The sequence below is a fragment of the Xyrauchen texanus genome, chromosome 12 (genome assembly GCF_025860055.1).
Source record: "Xyrauchen texanus isolate HMW12.3.18 chromosome 12, RBS_HiC_50CHRs, whole genome shotgun sequence".
NCBI lineage: Eukaryota > Metazoa > Chordata > Actinopteri > Cypriniformes > Catostomidae > Xyrauchen > Xyrauchen texanus.
Genome location: NC_068287.1, coordinates 39,313,029 through 39,332,417, shown reverse-complemented (window position 1 = coordinate 39,332,417; position 19,389 = coordinate 39,313,029). Strand labels below are relative to the sequence as shown.

Genomic DNA, 19,389 nt, shown 5'->3' with positions numbered 1-19,389 from the left:
TGTACTGTGTGTTGTCACTTAGGTCTTTACTCGTGCCCATTTCTCCTGCATTCAACACGTTGACTACGAGAACTGATTGTTCACTTACCATCTAATCTACAAAGACCTTGACATGTGGCCTTGTTAGGAGATGATCAATGTTATTTGCTTCACCTGTGGGTGGTCATAAAGTCTATGAGAGAAAGCATGTCACTGAGATAAATGTTAGACTAAAATATAAACTACTTTGGAAATGTAGCCATAATAAATAAGCATTACACTAAAACATGAATCGTCCAATTGAATCACGTAGTAACGTTGTATGTGACAGAGCTGAACTTTGAACCCGGAAATGTAATTTAGCTATACAAGAAAATTGAGAAAGATATACACAAGGGCTGGTATATGACACCATTTAGTGCCAAAATGCCTTTATTTCAAACTATCTGGTCTGAGCACCGCAGGACATTTGAGTTCTTTCTATCCACTTTAATTTTTTTGTCACTATGAAATATCAGCTGACCCACTTTAAACATGCTTGTTGATGAAACTGTGTATTCATATTGTACTTCCATCCTGCAGTTGAAATGCTGATATGACAGAAAAGCTGATCAATAACTCTCATGCATTATGCAATGCATCTCAAGATACTTACAACAGAACCTTGAACCACAACAAGCTGATAATAATTTGAATCGACAAACCATTAACAGCCATTTGTTTCATTAATGATAAACAGGATATTAAACAGAATAAAACATGGCAAGACACCACCTGTATAAATGTGGAGTTATACAGGTGGTAATATAATCTACCTTTTCTTCTCCCATGTTAGCGACCCCCACCCCCCCCTCAACAAAAGCGCAAGTGGTCTGGTCCATCAGCCAGCTCGTGGTCCAAACTGACAACAATGTATCTGTTTTATCTGAAATTAATACAAAATCGGACATTCAAAAGAAAAAGGAGAGAAGAAAGAGTGGGAGTTTTTTACAGAAGAAATGTGAGCCATTACTGTCAACGTAGCTATAGGCGAATATTTGTATGCATGTTAACATGGTCCAAAATTAACAAATGCAAGAGGAAAAACTGCTTTTGGCGAGAAAATAAAACTAATGATGCCGTTTTTAAACAGTAAACAACAATCAGGTGCTTGCTTAATAAAGTGACATGCACAATTCAAATCAAACTGTCAACATCTACTCACTACTCACGCATCTACTGTATACACATATTTTACTTCAGTGCAAAATTTACCATCAGATGTTTATCTAGGATGCCGAAAAGTTTTTATTTTCAGAACTCCATGGGATACATGTGAAATTTTCTTCACATTAAGCCAGCAAAATAATATTTGAGGAACAATATCACCTGTCGTTGCGCTCAGATCCCGTTGTCTATAGGGCTGCAAATAACGATTATTTTTACAATCAACTAATCTAACAATTATTCGACTATTTGGGCGAATATTGCAAAGATGACTATTCAGTTTGTGCCCTGACTTAAAAGGTTGTATTAAACATGCTTGCTAACAATAAAGAGGAAAAAAGATCATCTTCTAAAATGAACTCTAAATGACATTCACTGAATTAAAGGGAAAAAATTCCCTTCTTATTAAGTTTAATTCAGTAAGAAATTCACTGCAAATAAATCCTATTGTTATCAAGTGTTTTTGTCTTGTTTACCATTTAAAAATGGTCTAAAATCCTTAAAACAAGACACATTTAATTGAGAAGCAACATATAAGATATTTAGACTTGCTTTAAGAGAATGTAAGTGTATTTAAGTGAATGTAAGTGTAACAAATATCTTATATGTTAATTCTCAGGTAAATGTATCTTATTTTAAGGATTTTTCAATATTTAAATATTAAAATTAATTAAATATTATATTCACAATTCTCCGATAACACTTTTTTCTTCCGCAGAATAGCTACTAATGTTACTGTACATAAGGAGTTTTAGATATTTTTACTGGAAAACTGGAATATATTGGAAAAAAATATATATATGTTTTGCTTCGTATAATGGGCATCGTATAATGAATGGACTAAGACTACACCATCTCACCTTTTTGTTCCATCTTTAACTCACAAAAAACAAACTATTTTCTTTATAGAGCTGCATATCGCCGATTTCCTTCACCATAAGATACACATCGTGACACTCATATTATAATTCACTATGTCACGAGCAATCACTATAAACAAAATCTAGCTGCAGCAAGCGTGCGCCAGTGATGATTGTCTCCGCGCGAGACCGTGTATCAGCCGGGAGAAGTTTGAAACTCTCTCGTGCGGTTTTTCACACGACTCATTTAAGCGACTCTGACCGCACAGACAAATGCCCATTGTCTTCCATCAACACACAGGTTGGAAAATAGATAACAAGTCAACATGTATAATTTTGCATCCGTACCTTGTAAATACACTATTAAACTTTCAATCACAAGCACTTGCAATAAGATAAATTGGAAGACCTATAGATGATTATAGTAAAGATTGCAGAAGAGAAGTTTTCATCTCAGACCTGATAGATGTTATATAACAGTCCCACCTCCACAGCATCAGGACCACAGACACCCTCCCATGACCCAATGGGACCAAATCGGTCTGTATCCCGACCCTTATAGACCTTTAGTAAAGCCATTAACAGATCCAAGAAAGATGCATTCTTACCCAGCAAGCATATGGTAGAGTAGCTCCACAACAAACCAACTCCCTCCATGTGCTACTTCAACAACACAACTTCCAGAAAAGTACCCGATTAAAAGTTAGCCCATGTACCGCGGATGTGCACCAAACGAAAGCTTAAACGTCGTGAATATGTTTATTTATGTATTTATTTTTAAGTTGTCGTACTTTAAATTGGTTGACACATCCCATCTGTTGGTATTCCACTGGTCTGCGCTCCACTGTAATCGTTTCCGATATCCAGTAAACCCGCCTATTTTTTTAACAGACGTTGCCGTTAACCAATAGGCTCATTCAGAAAACTTCCGGGACAGGGTTAGCTATCTAAATTGTTGGCCATCTAAGCCAATCAACTCGCTGCGCGCTGTATTCTAATGAACCACTAAACCAATTGGAATGCACAGTGGTTTTGCTTGCAGCTGCAGCCAAAGTCTTTCTAGCAAGTCAATCCACTCAGCAGCCAACTTTGCTACTCTCGGGCAGCTATTTTTCGATGTAAACAAGCGGAATACAAGAGCAGCTCCTATCTACTTCAATGGGAAAATACCAACATCTCCAAAACGGTTCGTCAAGATTACGATAAAATAACATATTTCAAATCAGCAGTAAAATATGACAATAGTGGAATCATAAAATGTGCTACTTTACCTCAGATTACGCAGAAAAAAACCGCAAATTTCCCTGCTTGTATAGCTAATGCGCATGCGTGTTCTCTGGTTGGTTGGTTGATAGGTAATGTCTGTTTCTAAAAGGTGACTGGCACTTTTACCTGTGAGGCGGGACTTGCGTTCTATATCCGTTGACCGTTCCAAATTCTTCCATATAATTGACCTTTTTCACAGCCTATGATGACGCGTTTCCCCCTTATTTAACAGCTTAAATCTCGCAGTTTTTATATGACATATATATATATATTTTTTATATTGGATTTAAATTTATAACATTACGCTTTGCGTTATATTACCCTGGAATTAGTTAAAAAAAAATAAAATAAATTACCACAGATGTGAGGGTGTTTCGATTACAGCTGTTGAGAAAGAGACAGTCCATATGGCATCTTCACCGATTTAAATGTCTTATTCCACCGCTCTCTATTTTTTCCTCTTCTTGAAAGTCGGTCAGTTTTTTTCTTTTCTTTTGGTCTTGGAGCAAATGGGTAAGTGAAAATAACATTTGCTGTGAGCTCCCATTCATTTCCATTCACCGCTGTCGAAGTTCATCCTGCATACATTTACTTCCGCGTGAAAAAGATCTATATAAGTGTCCAGTTACAATGGGTCTTAAAAAAAAAAAAAAAAAAAATCTCTATGTTACAGTATATTTTGAATTACATTGCTATTAAAGTTTCTATGTGTCATTTTTTTTTTCAGGTGTAAATTACAGTCCAAGCCGCTTTTGAAACAGTAACCGAAGCAGCATTGTTGCTTCATTCAGGTTATTTTTCGCAGGATGTAGCAATTACAGCCCAAACAGGCCCAGCTCCACAGGGGCGCCTGGTCCACCCTATAATGAGGTTGACCTACTCTGGCAACTACCCACTTCACATTTTAGAGCTAGAGCCAAGCCTGACCCTAACTAACAATTTTTGGCTCCCAGGACAGGATATATCTGGGATAGTTTATGGTTATAAAAAAAAAATTAAACCCAAAGAGAACATTCCTAGAACGTTAGGAGTTGTAGGAATATAAAATAACCAAAATAGAACCATTAAAATTATGGTAATGTTCTGTTTGCTTTGTAGTCATTTATGTTTACAAGACAATTCTGATTATTTATTTACATTTTTGTATTACAAAGAAATAATTTTTATAGAGATTGTTTAGGCAGATTTCTATTTGTCTTTCAGGCACCTCAAAATAAAAAAAAAATTCAACAATTGTACCTTTTAGTGTGTAAATATGAGACTTTAATGATACTCAATGGAGTATTTGGCATCAGCTCGCAACATTTGTCCCATGAACTTCACCCATGTTAAATAATTACATATGTGATGAAGTGCTGATCAAAGAAACCAGTTTCAAAAGATACACCAGTGGCAGTTGATATACTTGCTTATTCGTTGTTTTAGACATTTCAATATTAAAATTAGTGTCAAAATAATGAATCACAACATTTTTAAACATATGTACCCAAAATACCCCTGAAACACAAGGTGGTTTACACTGGAAAGAGCAAAGAATATTGAGCAAAGCAGCTAGACAAAAAATAACTTTAAGATGGCCACATTTCCATAGAGGTTGAACCCAAGAAACATCCATTCCTTAATGACCCTATTTGAATTACTGTTGTTAAAAACCTCTTTTCATCTGCTTACACAAATAAAGGGGTAATGCACTCTCTGATGAAGAACAACTAAACACATGGTTTTACTGCCGCCAAGAGTTGAAGTAGTGTAAATGTGTTTCCTGACTGTAGTACAAATGTGGTTCACAGAGGTTCATAAGTACATATAACAAATGAAGACACCATTTTATACTGCATTAACTTCGAGCATTCATTTTATTGTAAAAAATCTATATGCCACAATTTGTGGCAATCCATTTAATAATTTACATGAATTAAATTAATTCTTCTGACTGATTTTGGGTTTGTGATTATTAAATACATTAACCTACAATCTAATGCACTAGATAATACAGAATCATTCTGACAATCAAGGAAAATAAAAACACATTTACACTCATCTATAAATGTTCCTGTTCTAATACAATTCTCAGTGTCTTTATGCAAATGCACCTGAGCTTTCTTCTGTTTGTAACATTAACAATGGAGATGTGACGCTTCTGATGAAGTCGAATCTCTAACTGGTTAACCCACATCCTCTTATCACAAATAGTGGAAATGTACCATTTTTACATTTAGACTAGCCTAACCTTTTAGGTTAAAGGTCTGTTGCGGTCACAGTGGCCAGTCTTTCCAAGTACAATCAAGCATTATCTACACAGAACTAGAAAACCAGTCCTGAGGTTTTTGTTAACATAGTCCATATTTTAAAACAAATGTTCTTTTAAAACACTAAATAAAAAGTAACCTGTCCGTCAATCCATTATAGGTCTTACTGAGTAAATATTGTGTTAAATAAGTCATCTTTTAACTGATGTCTCAAGATAAAAACACCCATATCGGTGGACGACTAGTCATAACATACATACTCAGGGCAGCACATTAAGTTCCTCTGACATCAGTGAGCACATAAACGCTCCGAGGTCAGTGGGACATCACGGGGTGCTTGACCCCCATGACCCTGAAGGTGGCGCTAGCGATCTTCTCATACAGTAAGAACATCAGCGCAGCAGTGAGGACCGTCTGAAGAAGCTTTGCTTCCAGGCCTTTAAACAATCCCAGCACACCCCACATCCTGCAGTTAATCAATCAACAAACAATGAGTCACTTTCATTTGAAACCAACTTGTGTTACAGTTCAGGTAATCATGAACTGTAGAGAACTAAATATTTTCACTACTTTGCAATGCAAGGTACAATAAAGTAGTTAATTAAAGTGAAATGTTTCAGGATAGATCCTGGATTCCTCCTCTGGGATCAATTAACTCTTGTTTTTTGTGTTTTGCTGTCTATGTTGAAGGGAGAGTTTAACCCAAAATGAAAATTCTGTCATCATTTACTCACCCTCATGTTGTTTACCTTCTTTATTCCATGAAACTAGTGATTTCAAAAGTACTGGTATTTCAGTACCAAGTCGATACTTAAATACTAAAATAATAATACTGTTACCAGTAATAGTAACAATACCAGTGTTTCTACAGTACCGGTAGTATAAAGAATGAACTCAGGTTTGTACCCGCAACTGACAGATGGCTCCTTACAAATGTCCACGCTTATTTGAGCACGTATTCTGTGATTCCTTTACACTTAAAATGGGCAATTCATTAAATTAAAATTGTGATACATCTTAATGTGATTAAGCCACAAATGGATGTGATTTAATAAAAAACAATTTAGTCTGCATGTACTGCGCACTATAAAGTGAACGAGTGAAACTGCTCAAAACATGGTCAAAACATCATATTTGAGCATTGAGTACTTTGCTTACTGTAATAGATGACAGGGCGCTCATTCACTGTGATGCGAGCAGCACTTGCAGACTACATATTTATATAACTGAATCACAGCATTTTGTGCTTCAATAATCACTGGGTCATATAACCAACGTCAAAACAGAACAGGAAAAGCCTTCACGTCAAAATAAAAGCTTGGTGCATAAAATTTAAGAAATTGCGACAGTAATATCTAGTCAAGTGGTTTTTATTGTCATTCAACCATATACAGTTAATATAGTACATAGCAAAACGAGACAATGTTCCACCAGGACAATGGTGCTACATAAAACAACATAGGACAAACACAGAACCACATGAGACAGACTAAATAACATTCCTACATAAAGAGCACGTGCAAATGTGTGCAAAAAAGAACGGAACAGTACAATAAATTACTAAAAGGAACAGGACAATAGGCACAGTAAGAGACAGTGAGAGACCAGTACACATTTCTATTTTGAGTACTGCAAAAAGGCACTTTCTAAAAATGCCAAATGTAAACATAACATACTATGAAATAGTGTTCTATGGACATAGCCGTTATTGAGGTAGCAGCCAGGTATAAAGTGACAGTTAATTAAAGTGTAAATCTGGACATGTACAAAAGTTGGATGGTGTACGTGCGTGTGTGTGTGTGTGTGTGTGTGTGTGTGTGTGTGTGTCAGTCCAGTCCCTGAGTATTGAGGAGTCTGATGGCTTGGGGGAAGAAGCTGTTACACAGTCTGGCCATGAGGGCCCAAATGCTTCGGTACTTCTTGCCAGACGGCAGGAGGGTGAAGAGTTTGTTTGAGGGTTGTGTGGGGTCATCCACAATGCTGGATGCTTTGCGGATGCAGCGTTTGGTGTAAATGTCTTTGATGGAGGGAAGAGAGACCCCGATGATCTTCTAAGCTGTCCTCACTATCCTCTGCAGGGCTTTGCGGTCCAAAACAAGTCCCAAACCAGGCAGTGATGCAGCTGCTCAGGATGCTCTCAATAGTCCCTCTATAGAATGTAGTGAGGATGGGGGGTGGGAGATGTGCTTTCCTCAGCCTTCGAAGAAAGTAGGCTGCTGGGCTTTCTTGGTAATAGAGCTGGTGTTGAGGGACCAGGTGAGGTTCTCCACCAGGTGAACACCAAGGAATTTGGTGCTCTTGACGATCTCCACAGAGGAGCTGTCGATGTTCAGCTGAGAGTGTTCACCTTGTGCTCTCCTAAAGTCAACAACCATCTCTTTTGTTTTGTTTTGACAGGTTGTTGGCTCTGCACCTCCTCTCTGTATGCGGACTCGTCGTTCTTGCTGATGAGACCCAAAACGGTCGTGTCATCGGCGAACTTGATGTGGTTCCAGCTGTGCATTGCTGCACAGTCGTTAGTCAGCAGAGTGAACAGCAGTGGACTGAGCACACAGCCCTGGGGGGCCCCCGTGCTCAGTGTGGTGGTGGTGGAGATGCTGTTCTCGATCCGGACTGACTGAGGTCTCCAAGTCAGGATGTCCAGGATCCAGTTGCAGAGGGAGGTGTCCAGGCCCAGTAGGTTCAACTTTCCAATCAGGTGCTGAGGAATTATTGTGTTGAATGCTGAGCTGTCTAATGAACAGCATTCAAACGTATGAGTCCTTTTTATCCAGGTGGGTGAGGCGTCGTGACGATGGCGTCGTCTGTTGAACGGTTTGGATGATATGCCAACTAAAGTGGGTCTGGTGAGGGGGGCAGCTGGGTCTTAATGTGCCTCATGACGAGTCTCTCGAAGCACTTCATGATGATGGGTATGAGTGCGACGGGACGGTAGTTGTTGAGGCAGGACACTGAAGACTTCTTTGGCTTGGGGACAATGGTGCTACTCAGAGAGATGTTTGCCTTCCGTGGGTTGACTCTACGTAGATTTTTCCTCACATCAGCCGTGGTAAGACAGAGCACCTGGTCGTTGAGAGGAGGGGTGGTCTTCCTCGCCACCACATCGTTCTGTGCCTCAAACCGCGCATAGATGTCGTTCAGCGCATCTGGAAGGGAGGCATCTTTGTCACAGGCAACTGATGTTGTCCTGAAGAGGGTGATGGCCTGGATGCCCTGCCACATGCGTCGCGTGTCGCCGCTGTACTGGAAGTGACTGTGGATTCTCTGGGCGTGTGCGTGCTTTGCCTCTCTGATGGCCTGGGACAGTTTGGCTCTCGCTGTTCTTAGGGCCACCTTGTCGCCTGCTCTGAAGGTGGAGTCTCGGGTCCTCAGCAGCGCATGCATCTCCGCAGTCATCCACGGCTTCTGGTTTATATATTACTAGTGTTTAGTAAAATGTATTTTATTATTATTATTATGTTTAACCTACACTCACTGAGCACTTTATTAGGAACACCTGTACACCTACTTATTCATGCGATTATCTAATTAGCCAATCATATGGCAGCAGTGCAATGGATAAAATCATGCAGCAACCGGTCAGGAGCTTCAGTTAATGTTCACATCAACCATCAGAATGGGGAAAAAAAATTATCTCAGTGATTTCGAACGTGGCATGATTGTTGGTACCAGATGGGCTGGTTTGAGTATTTTTGTAATCTGCTGATCTCCTGGGATTTTCAAACAATACAGTCTCTAGCCCAACTAACACTTTTTTGGTACCCAGAACGTTCTTGGAAAGATAATTTATGGTTAAAAACAATTAAGTCCAAAAAGAACATTCCTAGAATGTTAGGAGTTGGCTCCCAAAAAATAACCAAATGGGAACCATAAACTTTTATGGGAAGTTTATGGGAATCTTTTATATTTACAAGACAATGACTAATTGTATTTTATAAATTATATATCTTTTTACAAAGACTGTTCAGGCAGATTTCTATTTGTCTTTCAGGCACAATTCCCCAAAATAAAATATTTCAACAATTATAGCTTTTAGTGTGCAAATATGAGATTTTAATGATGCTCAATGGAGGATTTGGCATCAGTGTCCTAATGTGCCCCTGAGAGTTTGAAAACATTTAGCGCCCAACATTTGTCCAATGAATTTCAGCCATGTTAAAATGTTTTAAATGGGATCAGAAAACAGAAAACATCCAGTGAGCGATAGTTCTGCGGCCAGAAACGCCTTGTTAATGAGAGAGGTCAACAGAGAATGGCCAGACTGGTTGGAGCAGACAGAAAGACTATGGTAACTCAGATAACCGCTCTGTACAATTGTAGTGAGCAGAATAGTAACTCTGAATGCACAACATGTCAAACCTTGAGGCGGATGTGCTACAACAGCAGAAGACCACGTCAGGTTCCACTTCAGTCAGACAAGAACAGAAAGCCGAGACTTGTGATGCTCTGTTGTGCAGCACTTTATTTGACAAAAATAAGACCAATGTTGTGTTTTAGATTATGTTGCGAGGCACTTCATTTGATAAAAAAAAGTAATTGTTCTATTTTCATTTAATTAAAGTTTGGATTAATTTGATTAGACACAATTTTGCTGATAAAATTTAAAATTTTAACACATGAAATTCTGGAGAATCCTACTTAAGTCCTACTTAAAATAAAAATAAAAAAAACTTGAAGCTATGTTCACTTAATTGAGAAACAATAAAAGGAAACAGGCTATTGTTTTAATGTATTATTTACGTTACAATTTGTACATTTAATTAGGCTTAAAAAGTGTGTTCAATAGCATATTACTTATTTTTCAAATTGGTATTGAGAATCATAAACTTTTACTGGTATCGGCGGCTTGTACAGTCTAATGAAACGTTGGTATTGTGACAAAACTGAGTGAAATACAACAGGAGATGTTAGGCAGAATGTAAGAATGTTCACAGAATAAAGGTCATATGGGTTTGGAACAATATGAGGGTGAGTATATGATGACAGAACTTTCTTTTTGGGGTGAGTCATCCCTTTAAAGTGTGTGAGTTTGAGTGTATGTATTATACCCGACTCTGTTGATAAGCAGATACATAACAGATCTCAGGCTGTTCAGTAGTTTGGACTGTTCTCTGGGCTGCCCGTGTTGTCCAAACTAAACACAACAGACAATCATAACATTATTTAAATTACATAATGAACTCGTTTTTTTTGTGCGAGTATGCAGCTCACTTTAATTGTATGGAAAAAAGATACAATGAACGTGAATGGTGACTGAGGCTAATATTCAGCCTAACATCTACTTTTATGTTCCATGGAGGAAAGAAAGCCATATGGGTTTGGAACAACATAAGAGTAGTACTTGATGACATAATTTTCATTTTTGGTGAATTATCCCTTTAAGTATGAGCAATAGTAATAATGATGCTTGCCTCAAGCAAGTGTGGTTTAATATACTGAATAGCAGCTGCTTGTACAAAGTTATACAACAAACATACTAAGAAAAAAGTGGGCATCTTACCCGTAGAACAGACTGAACTGTCTGTAGTGGGTAGGTTATCGTGGTAGCTATCGCCTTGGCAATGGCTCCAATAAAAAACACCTCCATAGATGAGAGCTTTTAACAATCAGAAAAAACAACAACAACAACAACAACAACATGAAAACGAAACCAACCTTTAGAAGATGACATCAATAATTTGGACATTTGGGTAAACTGACATGACAGCAACCACTCATTGCAAACTCATTCATGCTAAGACAGAGGAAATGTCACCTTTTGCATATGCAACTGCATGTGAGAAACCCTGATATGGCATAATCTTATTTCTATGTTACCAGCCATGTTTCTATGGTAACAATGCACATCTCTACAGTCATGTGTGGAGTCATTTACTCTTACTCAACAGATGCTGCACTGACTCACTCAAGATCTGGATGAGTGAATCCATTCTATCATTCAAACCGTCCTCTGTGCGAACTTAAAGAGCATGCTGTTGTTCCCATCTCCCAGGCAACAGGAGTTTGTAAACTGGCTCACATTTTTTATATCAAATGCTGTCTATTCATCTTTATTCTTTGCATGTTAAGGTTTTAAGTTTTAAAACAATAGTTCACTCAAAAATGAAAATTCTGTCATCAATTACTCACCTTCACGTCATTCCAAATGCTATTGATCTACTTTTATTCAAAAAGACAATTTCAGGCAGAATGACAGCCTCAGTCACCATTCACTTTCATCGCATGACTTTTCCATACAATGAAAGTGAAAAGGTAACATTCTTCCTAACATTTTCTTTTGTGTAATTTAGAAGGAACTAAATGCACGTTACGGTTCGACTCGCCTCAACTCTACTCGCTTTACTTTTCTGAGCTTGCATCTCCGCTGCTGTTTAGTGCCGCCTCATCATGGGTGGGATTATAGGCTGATCGTCATAGCTGCGCTGCTTCTACTGCCATGACATCATTTTAAACGCGACACAAAACAACAAACAATAACACAACCGCTAGCTGTTAGCTACTAGCTCATTGTGCTGCATAAAGCAGTTGTTGTATGGTAATTTTACACAAGTGTAATGGTTAAATTGCCCTGGTTGTTTTAGAAGAAAGCTAAACTAAATATGGAGTGGTGGTGGCGTAGTGGGTTAAGCGCATAACTTGTAATCAGAAGGTCGCTGGTTCGATCCCCACAGCCACCACCATTGTGTCCTTGAGCAAGGCACTTAAATAAGGGCTCTGTAAGTCGTTTTGGTTAAAAGCATCTGCCAAATGCATAAATGTAAATAAAGTGAAACTTTCAAGTAGAGTAAATGTACCATCCTCCATCGTGGACTCTCTCCCTCCCATTGCTCTCCAGTTTAGATAGCGTCCATTTGGTTGAACCACTTCCACATTTCCTTGATGGTTCTGTAGTCACTTTTAAGTTTTTACACTGTTGGTACGTCCGGTGGTAGCCGTGTCTCAGCTGTGCGGTCAACAGCTGAGGCACTTCCTGATAGACTTTTTTGTTTCACACAATTTCGTTCTTTGCTAAAGAGAGGAAAGTCTGCACCTTGTTTATTGGCCATTTCTTTTTACAATTTGAAAGTCACGTGAACAAATGATACTGCTTTAAACTTTAAAGTAAACTTTAAAACTAGTGGGTTGATGTCCCGTGTCGAAAATCCAGTGACGCTAGTGACGATTTTCTCTGACCAATCAGAGATCTGTAGGGTTTTGACGTCACATTTAGTATCGGCTCAGCTTGCTTGGAACCTCGACCGAGGTGGTACTAAAAAAGTACCAGGTGCGATCCACAGTGGCAACCCCCCAAAAAACGAGCAGAGTTGAGTCGAGTCGTACCATGCAGTGGAAAAGCCCCATTAGTCATATGGATTTGGAACAACATGAGGGTGAGTGAATATTGACAGAATTGTGATTATTGAAAGAACTATATCTTTAAATGAGAGACTACATGAAGTATTAACTTAAAAAGGTAATAAAATATTTGGTAACACTTTACAATAAGGTTCCATTTGTTAACATCTATTTGTGAATGCATTCTGTATGATGAACAAACAAGGGCCAATATTTTATTGCAGCATTAATTGATTTTGGTTAGTTTTACTTAATAGAAATACATTGTTATTTCATGTTGGTTCATATATCATTTACTAATGTTACCTTGGACAACTTTCAGTTTTAATAATGTATTAGTATACGTTGAAATTAGAGTAACACTGACCAACATAAATCAATGCTGTAAAAGTATTTTTCATTGTTAGTTTATGTTATCAAATAGAAGCTTATTGTAAAGTGTGACCCAAAATGTTAAGCTAAAATTTGGATGTTGATAAAAACAAAAGCTCATGGACATCTTATGTGTTAAATATTTGTAATTCAATCCAGAAGCTAATAAAAGACAAACAACAACAACAAAAAAACACTTTTCTATGGATCAGTAATCTTGAGTGAAGGGTTCTGGCCTGACCTCTCTGTGCACTCCTCTCATGAGCTGCCTCTTTAAACCCTCATAGATCATGAACTGCACAGCTGGATTCATCACCAGTAGCAGAGAGGGAAACGTCCCGTTCCACAACGCTCCCACTCCTTCCTGCTGTATTATCTGTGCAAACGCATCTAGACAAAAGGAAACAGAAATTTACATTTATGCATTTGGCAGACGCTTTTATCCAAAGCGACTTACAGTGCAATTATTACAGGGACAATCCCCCCGGAGCAACCTGGAGTTAAGTGCCTTGCTCAAGGACACATTGGTGGTGGCCGTGGGGTTCGAACCAACGACCTTCTGATTAACAGCCCTGTGCTTTAGCCACTACGCCACCACCACTCCTTTAGAAATAAGATGATCTCTAAAGGAATCACTTATCACATATTTTAATTGGTTATGTCATGCCTGATGTCTTTTACCCATAATTCCTTTGTAGTGTGTGGGCTGTATGTCCTCATTTCTGAATTTCGCTCCCTGCAGTTTGAGTCTGGTATTGACCACCCAGAGCGGAGTGGTCACAAGGACATTCACTACACCTAAATTACCCACAAATGAGACAAATGTAAACATTGTGAATAGTGCATGTTCAATTCTTTCATCATTTACTCACTCTCATGGCATCCCAGATGTGTATGACTTTCTTTCTTCTGTTGAACACAAACAAACATTTTTAGAAGAATATCTCAGCTCTGTAGGTCCATACAATGCAAGTGAAAGGTGGCCAGAATTTGAAGCTCCAAAAATCCCATAAAAGCAGCATAAAGGTAATCCATATGACTCCAGTGATAAATCCATATATTCTAAAACAATATGATGTGTGGGTGAGAAACAGATTAATACGGAGATCCTTTTTCACTATTAATTATCTGAACTGCCCAGTAGGTGGCGATATGCTCAAAGAATGTGAATTGGCAAAAACAAAAGAAGAGAAATGTATGGTAAAAAAGGACTTGAATATTGATCTATTTCTATCTAACTATCATATCACTTCTGAATACATGGATGTAACCACTGGAGTCTTAGGGATAATTTGTATGCTGCTTTTAAGTGATTTTTGGACCTTCAAAGTTCTGGCCACCATTCACTTGCATTGTATGGACCTACAGAGCTGAAATATTCTTCTAAATACCATTGTTTGTGTCTAGTAGAAGAAAGAAAGGCATACACATCTGGGATGGCATGAGGATGAATAAATGATGAGAGAATTTTCATATTTGGGTGAACTATTCCTTTAAGTCCCTCTGTGAATAATCCCTTTAAACACTTTTTAAATGAGTAAACCTGCAGCAATGCCAATGATGAGGTCTCGTCCTGGTGTTGACCTCTGACCTTGTAGCCAGTTGGCCTTCAAACTATGGAAACAATAAAAGTAAACAAAGTTCGAGCAGCAGAGACTGCAGATCACTGGGAACCAGCCTCTATATGGAGCTAACCTGGAGAGAGAAACAAAATGAGTTAGTCACTTCAAACACTGTGAAATAAAATCAGCTATAGTCAGTGACACACATTTAAACACAAAGTCACACAGGTGTTTAGTAATGTGTTCTAAAAGGGTTGCAGTGCATGTTTAATAACTTACAGACCCTCCTCCTTTAAGATGTCAGACAGAATGGCTGGAGTGGACTTGGCTTTCCTCTTTTCGTCAACTGCAGTAAAAACAATATTAAATTTTATATTAAAATTAATTATATTAAATCAACACCAATTTAATAATAATAATAATTCCTTACATTAATATAGCGCTTTTCTAGGCACTCAAAGCACTTTACATAGCATAGGGATGATGCGACGGCAGCCATAGTGCGCCAGAACACCCATCACACACCAGCTATTGATGGGGAGGAGAGAGTAGAGTGATGTAGCCAATTCAGAGATGGAGATTAATACGAGGGGGGAATTTGGCCAAGACACCAGGGTTATACCCCTACTCTTTACAAGAAGTGTCCTGGGATTTTGAATGACCACAGAGAGTCAGGACCTCAGTTTAACATCTTATCCGAAGGACGGTGCCTTTTTACAGCATAGTGTTCCCGTCACTATACTGGGGCATAAGGACCCACACACCCCCTGCTAGCCTCCCTAATACCACTTCCAGCAGCAACCTTGGTTTTCCCCAGGAGGTCTCCCATCCAGGTGATATGGCTGCCGGTAAACTCAATTTTATCATATAAATTTGTTGTATGGATGAGGAACAAGTTCACTTTTGTACCTTGCAGCCGGAGTCGAGCTGTGTCAAGAGGAAAGAAAACAGTCATTGCCATCACACTTCCCTACAAACAAACAAACAGATTTTAATGCACAATACGTTTACCTCATGGTTAACACATGGGAGTCATATTTTAGCGCTGTGACGTCAATGTTAGGTTCACTCATGCACGTTTTCGTGCAACTGTTTTGTAAGACTTAATCTAAGTTGGCCTTAACACTACGTGATGTAAGATGTCATTTTACAATTAAAGATATGGTTTTAATGTAAAAATTCTATCAGTGAGAACATCTTGCACGATTTTGCCCTCTGAAGTGTGGACTTTTAAAGTACAAAGGAACAAAAATTCATAAAAACGGTCGAATATATGAAGAGCTGCCTTAAAATTATTTTAATCAATATATATTCTTGTTTATAATAATATTAAATATGTAATAACACTAAAACATAAAACAGGCAAAGATGCACTAATAATAGTCTGTTTATTACCATTGCACCGGCGACTGCATGCACGAGACTCTCGTATGAAAAAACGTCCAATAGTTTAACATCTTTAGATCCCATTCTCGGCAATCGGAAGATGCCGTTGCAAAGTATTGCCTTTATTTTTTATTTATTTGAATGAAAGGCAAGATGATGTTCATAATTCCGCTGTTTGTGATTACTAGAGGAATGTTATGTCTACGTCATGCGTGTCCACTTCCGGGTCCATTTCACCCAATGGCAAAGCTTGCAGGAATTTCCTTGACCATGATCGGACAAAAGTTGAACATTCCAATCAGAAACACACACTTCTCCCACTGCAAAAAAGGGGAACTGTAAATGAAACATTTTTGTTAAATTGTGCTGAATAAACTTCCTTTTTAGGGTAATATGACACATGACTCAAATACCGATTAAGCGAGTTTTTGGAAGATGATTTCACAGCAAAAAATTTATGGGCACTCAAATTGACACTCATCATTTCAGTATTTCATCTTAGAATATATATATATATATATATATATATATATATATATATATATATAAGATAAAAAAAAAAAGTGTTCAACTACATATGATTAAGTACTCCACAAACATTAGGCACATATTGAACCTTCAACCAGTGTTGGGTAAGTTACTTATTACTAATTACTTTATAAAACCCTCAACCAGATGAAAAATACAAGGATAGACATGAAATTGTTCTTTTAATTATTTAAAATAAATCATATAAAAACAAATAAATTATTCATGAATTGGCCAAAGAATTTAAGGGGGCAGCATTGAATTAGAAAACATATATTTTAACATTAGGCATCACATTTCGATTTTAAATGCACTATTGTTTTATATAGAATTGTTCTATAGTCTATACCGTATTTAACATAATTACATCAGAAGTAACTGTTATTAAAATACTGAAAAACTAAGAGTAATCCCTTACTTTACTTTTTAAATGAAAGGTAATTTAATTACAGTAATTAATTGCTTAGTAATGCATTACACCCAACACTGCCTCCAACAAATCATATTCCCCAACCTTAGGCATCGAAGCAGGCCCGGCTCCACAGGGGGGCCTGGGTGGGCATGTCCCACCCAATCATGAACTTGGCCCACCTTGAGAACTACACCTACACCCACCCCTCCAACTGTTCGGCCCACACAGAGGGTCCTATGGCCCACCTTACATCTTAGAGCTGGAGCCAGGCCTGCATCGAAGCCCTTTTATTTTATAACGAAACCAGAGGGAAAAAGGACACGAGTGAAAAGAAAGAAAAGAATCTAAACAAAAACTTATTTTTATAGCCCTCTAAACTCAAATTGTTAGTTCAAACAAAACGCAAGAAATAAAATAAAACAGGTCTTCAGCGTTGGAACGCCAATGTCTTAACTATTCTGCCTATCAAAAAAAACACCAAAAGTACAGGGGTTGGCACTCACTCCTAACCTAAGGTGTCTAATACAAAAAAAAAAATCACAGTCTACGTGGTGCAAGGTGTATGTCACGTGACTTCTTACCTGTCCACTTTTTCCACTCTGGTTAGATGAGCAGAGAGTTATATAAATAATAATAATGAAGTCACATAACCACGAATGTGTAACGAGTGACTTTGTCAGTATACATAAAGAATGTACAAGGTCACAAAGAACCAGTGAGAATACACAAAATCAGAAGCTAGCAAGTAAAGCTGTCATCAAACTAAAAAGCTGCAAACACATGGATTCAAACAGCTTTTAATGGGAAGGAAAGGCCATCCATTGGTGGAGAGTGGAGATGATGTCATCAGGGTAATTAAGATTGGCAGCCCAGATAACCAATAACAGCAACATAATCTGTGTGTAAAAAGAGAGGCAAACAGAGAAGAGAACACAAAACAAGCATGCATACACATACATGCATAGGGATGTAACAAAGTGGTTTAAAATGATTCTACACAATATTTGTAAAATAAACATCAGCATACTGTGCATGTGTCCCTCGTACTAATTTAACATTTGTAACATTATTTTAACATTTTTGTTAAAAAAAAATTATTACATTCAGATTTAACTTCAACAGAAAACATTTTGTGCTAGCCCTTAACATAGAATAAATAGTTTTATAATTGTTTTCCCATTTAAATAATCAAATATTATCACTCTTGTCTCAACCCTGTCACAACTCACCAACCACTAGACGATTTGCACCCACACCATGTTTCATTGAAGTAAATATATTGAATTTGTAATGTACAATATATTGACTATTCATAGATGTATTGAATAACTCAACCTCATCACAGGTTGATAGTTAAGAATTGGGACATGGTTGTGCATGACGGAGTTGTGTTGATTTGCTCAAATTGGCCACTTTTCCTCGTGCTAGAGGAAAGAAGACCACATAGCATGCATGAAATTAATACATTCTCTACATATTTATGGATTAAAATATAAATTTGAAAAGTACTGATTTAATATCTTAATTTCATATCACAGGGTTGAGTTGTTGAGCTTGACGAGACCCACTAAAATACACTTCAAAATATGAATATAAATTATGATATTATTCACCTGCTCCTGCACTATGCAGCTGAAGGAATATGAACGATGTCACGTATGGGTGGAACCAAAATTTGTGTGGTTGGTGTGAAAGGGTTGAGTTTAACTGAGGGGACAAAACTTTAAAGCTTTTTTTTTTTTTTTTAGAATCCTGCAATTTTTGGTAAAATATCTTTCTCAGGCAAGGAACACATATAAACGTTTACATTAATGACAACAATTATAGACAGTGTGCACATTTTATAAAAATAATTCTAGGTACACTGGTGGCCAAAAGTTTGGAATAATGTACAAATTTTGCTCCTATAGAAAGAAATTGGTACTTTTATTCAACTGATCACAATGTATAGTCAGGACATTAATAATGTGAAAAAATACTATTACAAGTTGAATTTTTTTTTAACTTAAGCTTTTTTAACTTAAACTACTTCAAAGAGTTCTCATCAAAAAATCCTCCACATGCAGCAATGACAGTTTTGCAGATCCTTGGCATTCTAGCTGTCAGTTTGTCCAGATACTCAGGTGACATTTGACCTTACACTTCCTGTATCACTTGCCATAGGTGTGACTGTCTTGTCAGACACTTCTCACAGACCTTACAGTCCAGCTGATCCCACAAAAGCTCAATGGGGT

General features: G+C 37.7%; 3 protein-coding genes across 8 annotated transcripts in view; 1 reads left to right on the top strand and 2 right to left on the bottom strand.

Moving 5' to 3' along the window:
• LOC127652392 (myocardin-related transcription factor A-like) overlaps positions 1-3,367 on the bottom strand; it is a 58,566-nt gene extending 55,199 nt beyond the window's left edge. For 3 of the 5 annotated variants that reach the window (XM_052138500.1, XM_052138506.1, XM_052138507.1), the window contains exon 1: positions 2,654-2,876. Coding sequence is in view for 1 of the 5 variants with exons in the window: in XM_052138507.1 (XP_051994467.1) it covers positions 2,654-2,702 (49 nt within the window). In the remaining 4 variants the exon portion in view is untranslated. Of the gene's footprint in view, positions 1-2,653; positions 2,877-3,316 lie in introns of those variants that run through there. The other 2 variants (XM_052138503.1, XM_052138501.1) reach the window with 2 other exon arrangements.
• LOC127652397 (protein shisa-9-like) overlaps positions 1-19,389 on the top strand; it is a 293,861-nt gene that overhangs the window by 188,891 nt on the left and 85,581 nt on the right. The gene's annotated exons all lie outside the window — the stretch shown is intronic.
• slc25a17 (solute carrier family 25 member 17) lies at positions 4,565-16,424 on the bottom strand. 2 transcript variants are annotated; one of them, XM_052138517.1, is made up of 9 exons: positions 16,225-16,424; positions 15,739-15,799; positions 15,109-15,175; positions 14,811-14,962; positions 13,949-14,065; positions 13,509-13,657; positions 11,061-11,156; positions 10,609-10,694; positions 4,565-6,026 (listed from the first exon to the last, which is right to left on the bottom strand). In XM_052138517.1, the coding sequence occupies exons 1-9, from the start codon at positions 16,297-16,299 to the stop codon at positions 5,876-5,878; spliced, it is 954 nt and encodes a 317-aa protein (XP_051994477.1). In that variant the 5' UTR covers positions 16,300-16,424; the 3' UTR covers positions 4,565-5,875. The 2 variants fall into 2 exon arrangements, with proteins under 2 accessions (XP_051994477.1, XP_051994478.1); XM_052138518.1 differs by lacking the exon at positions 11,061-11,156.

Coding starts and splice junctions, on each gene's coding strand:
- slc25a17 (XM_052138517.1), bottom strand. CDS start 16,299: ATGGGATCTAAAGATGTTAAACTATTGGACGTTTTTTCATACGAGAGT. Junction 11,157..13,508: donor TGAGAGGAGTGCACAGAGAG/GTCAGGCCAGAA, acceptor GATTGTTAAAAG/CTCTCATCTATGGAGGTGTT. Junction 6,027..10,608: donor CTGCTTATCAACAGAGTCGG/GTATAATACATA, acceptor GATTAACTGCAG/GATGTGGGGTGTGCTGGGAT.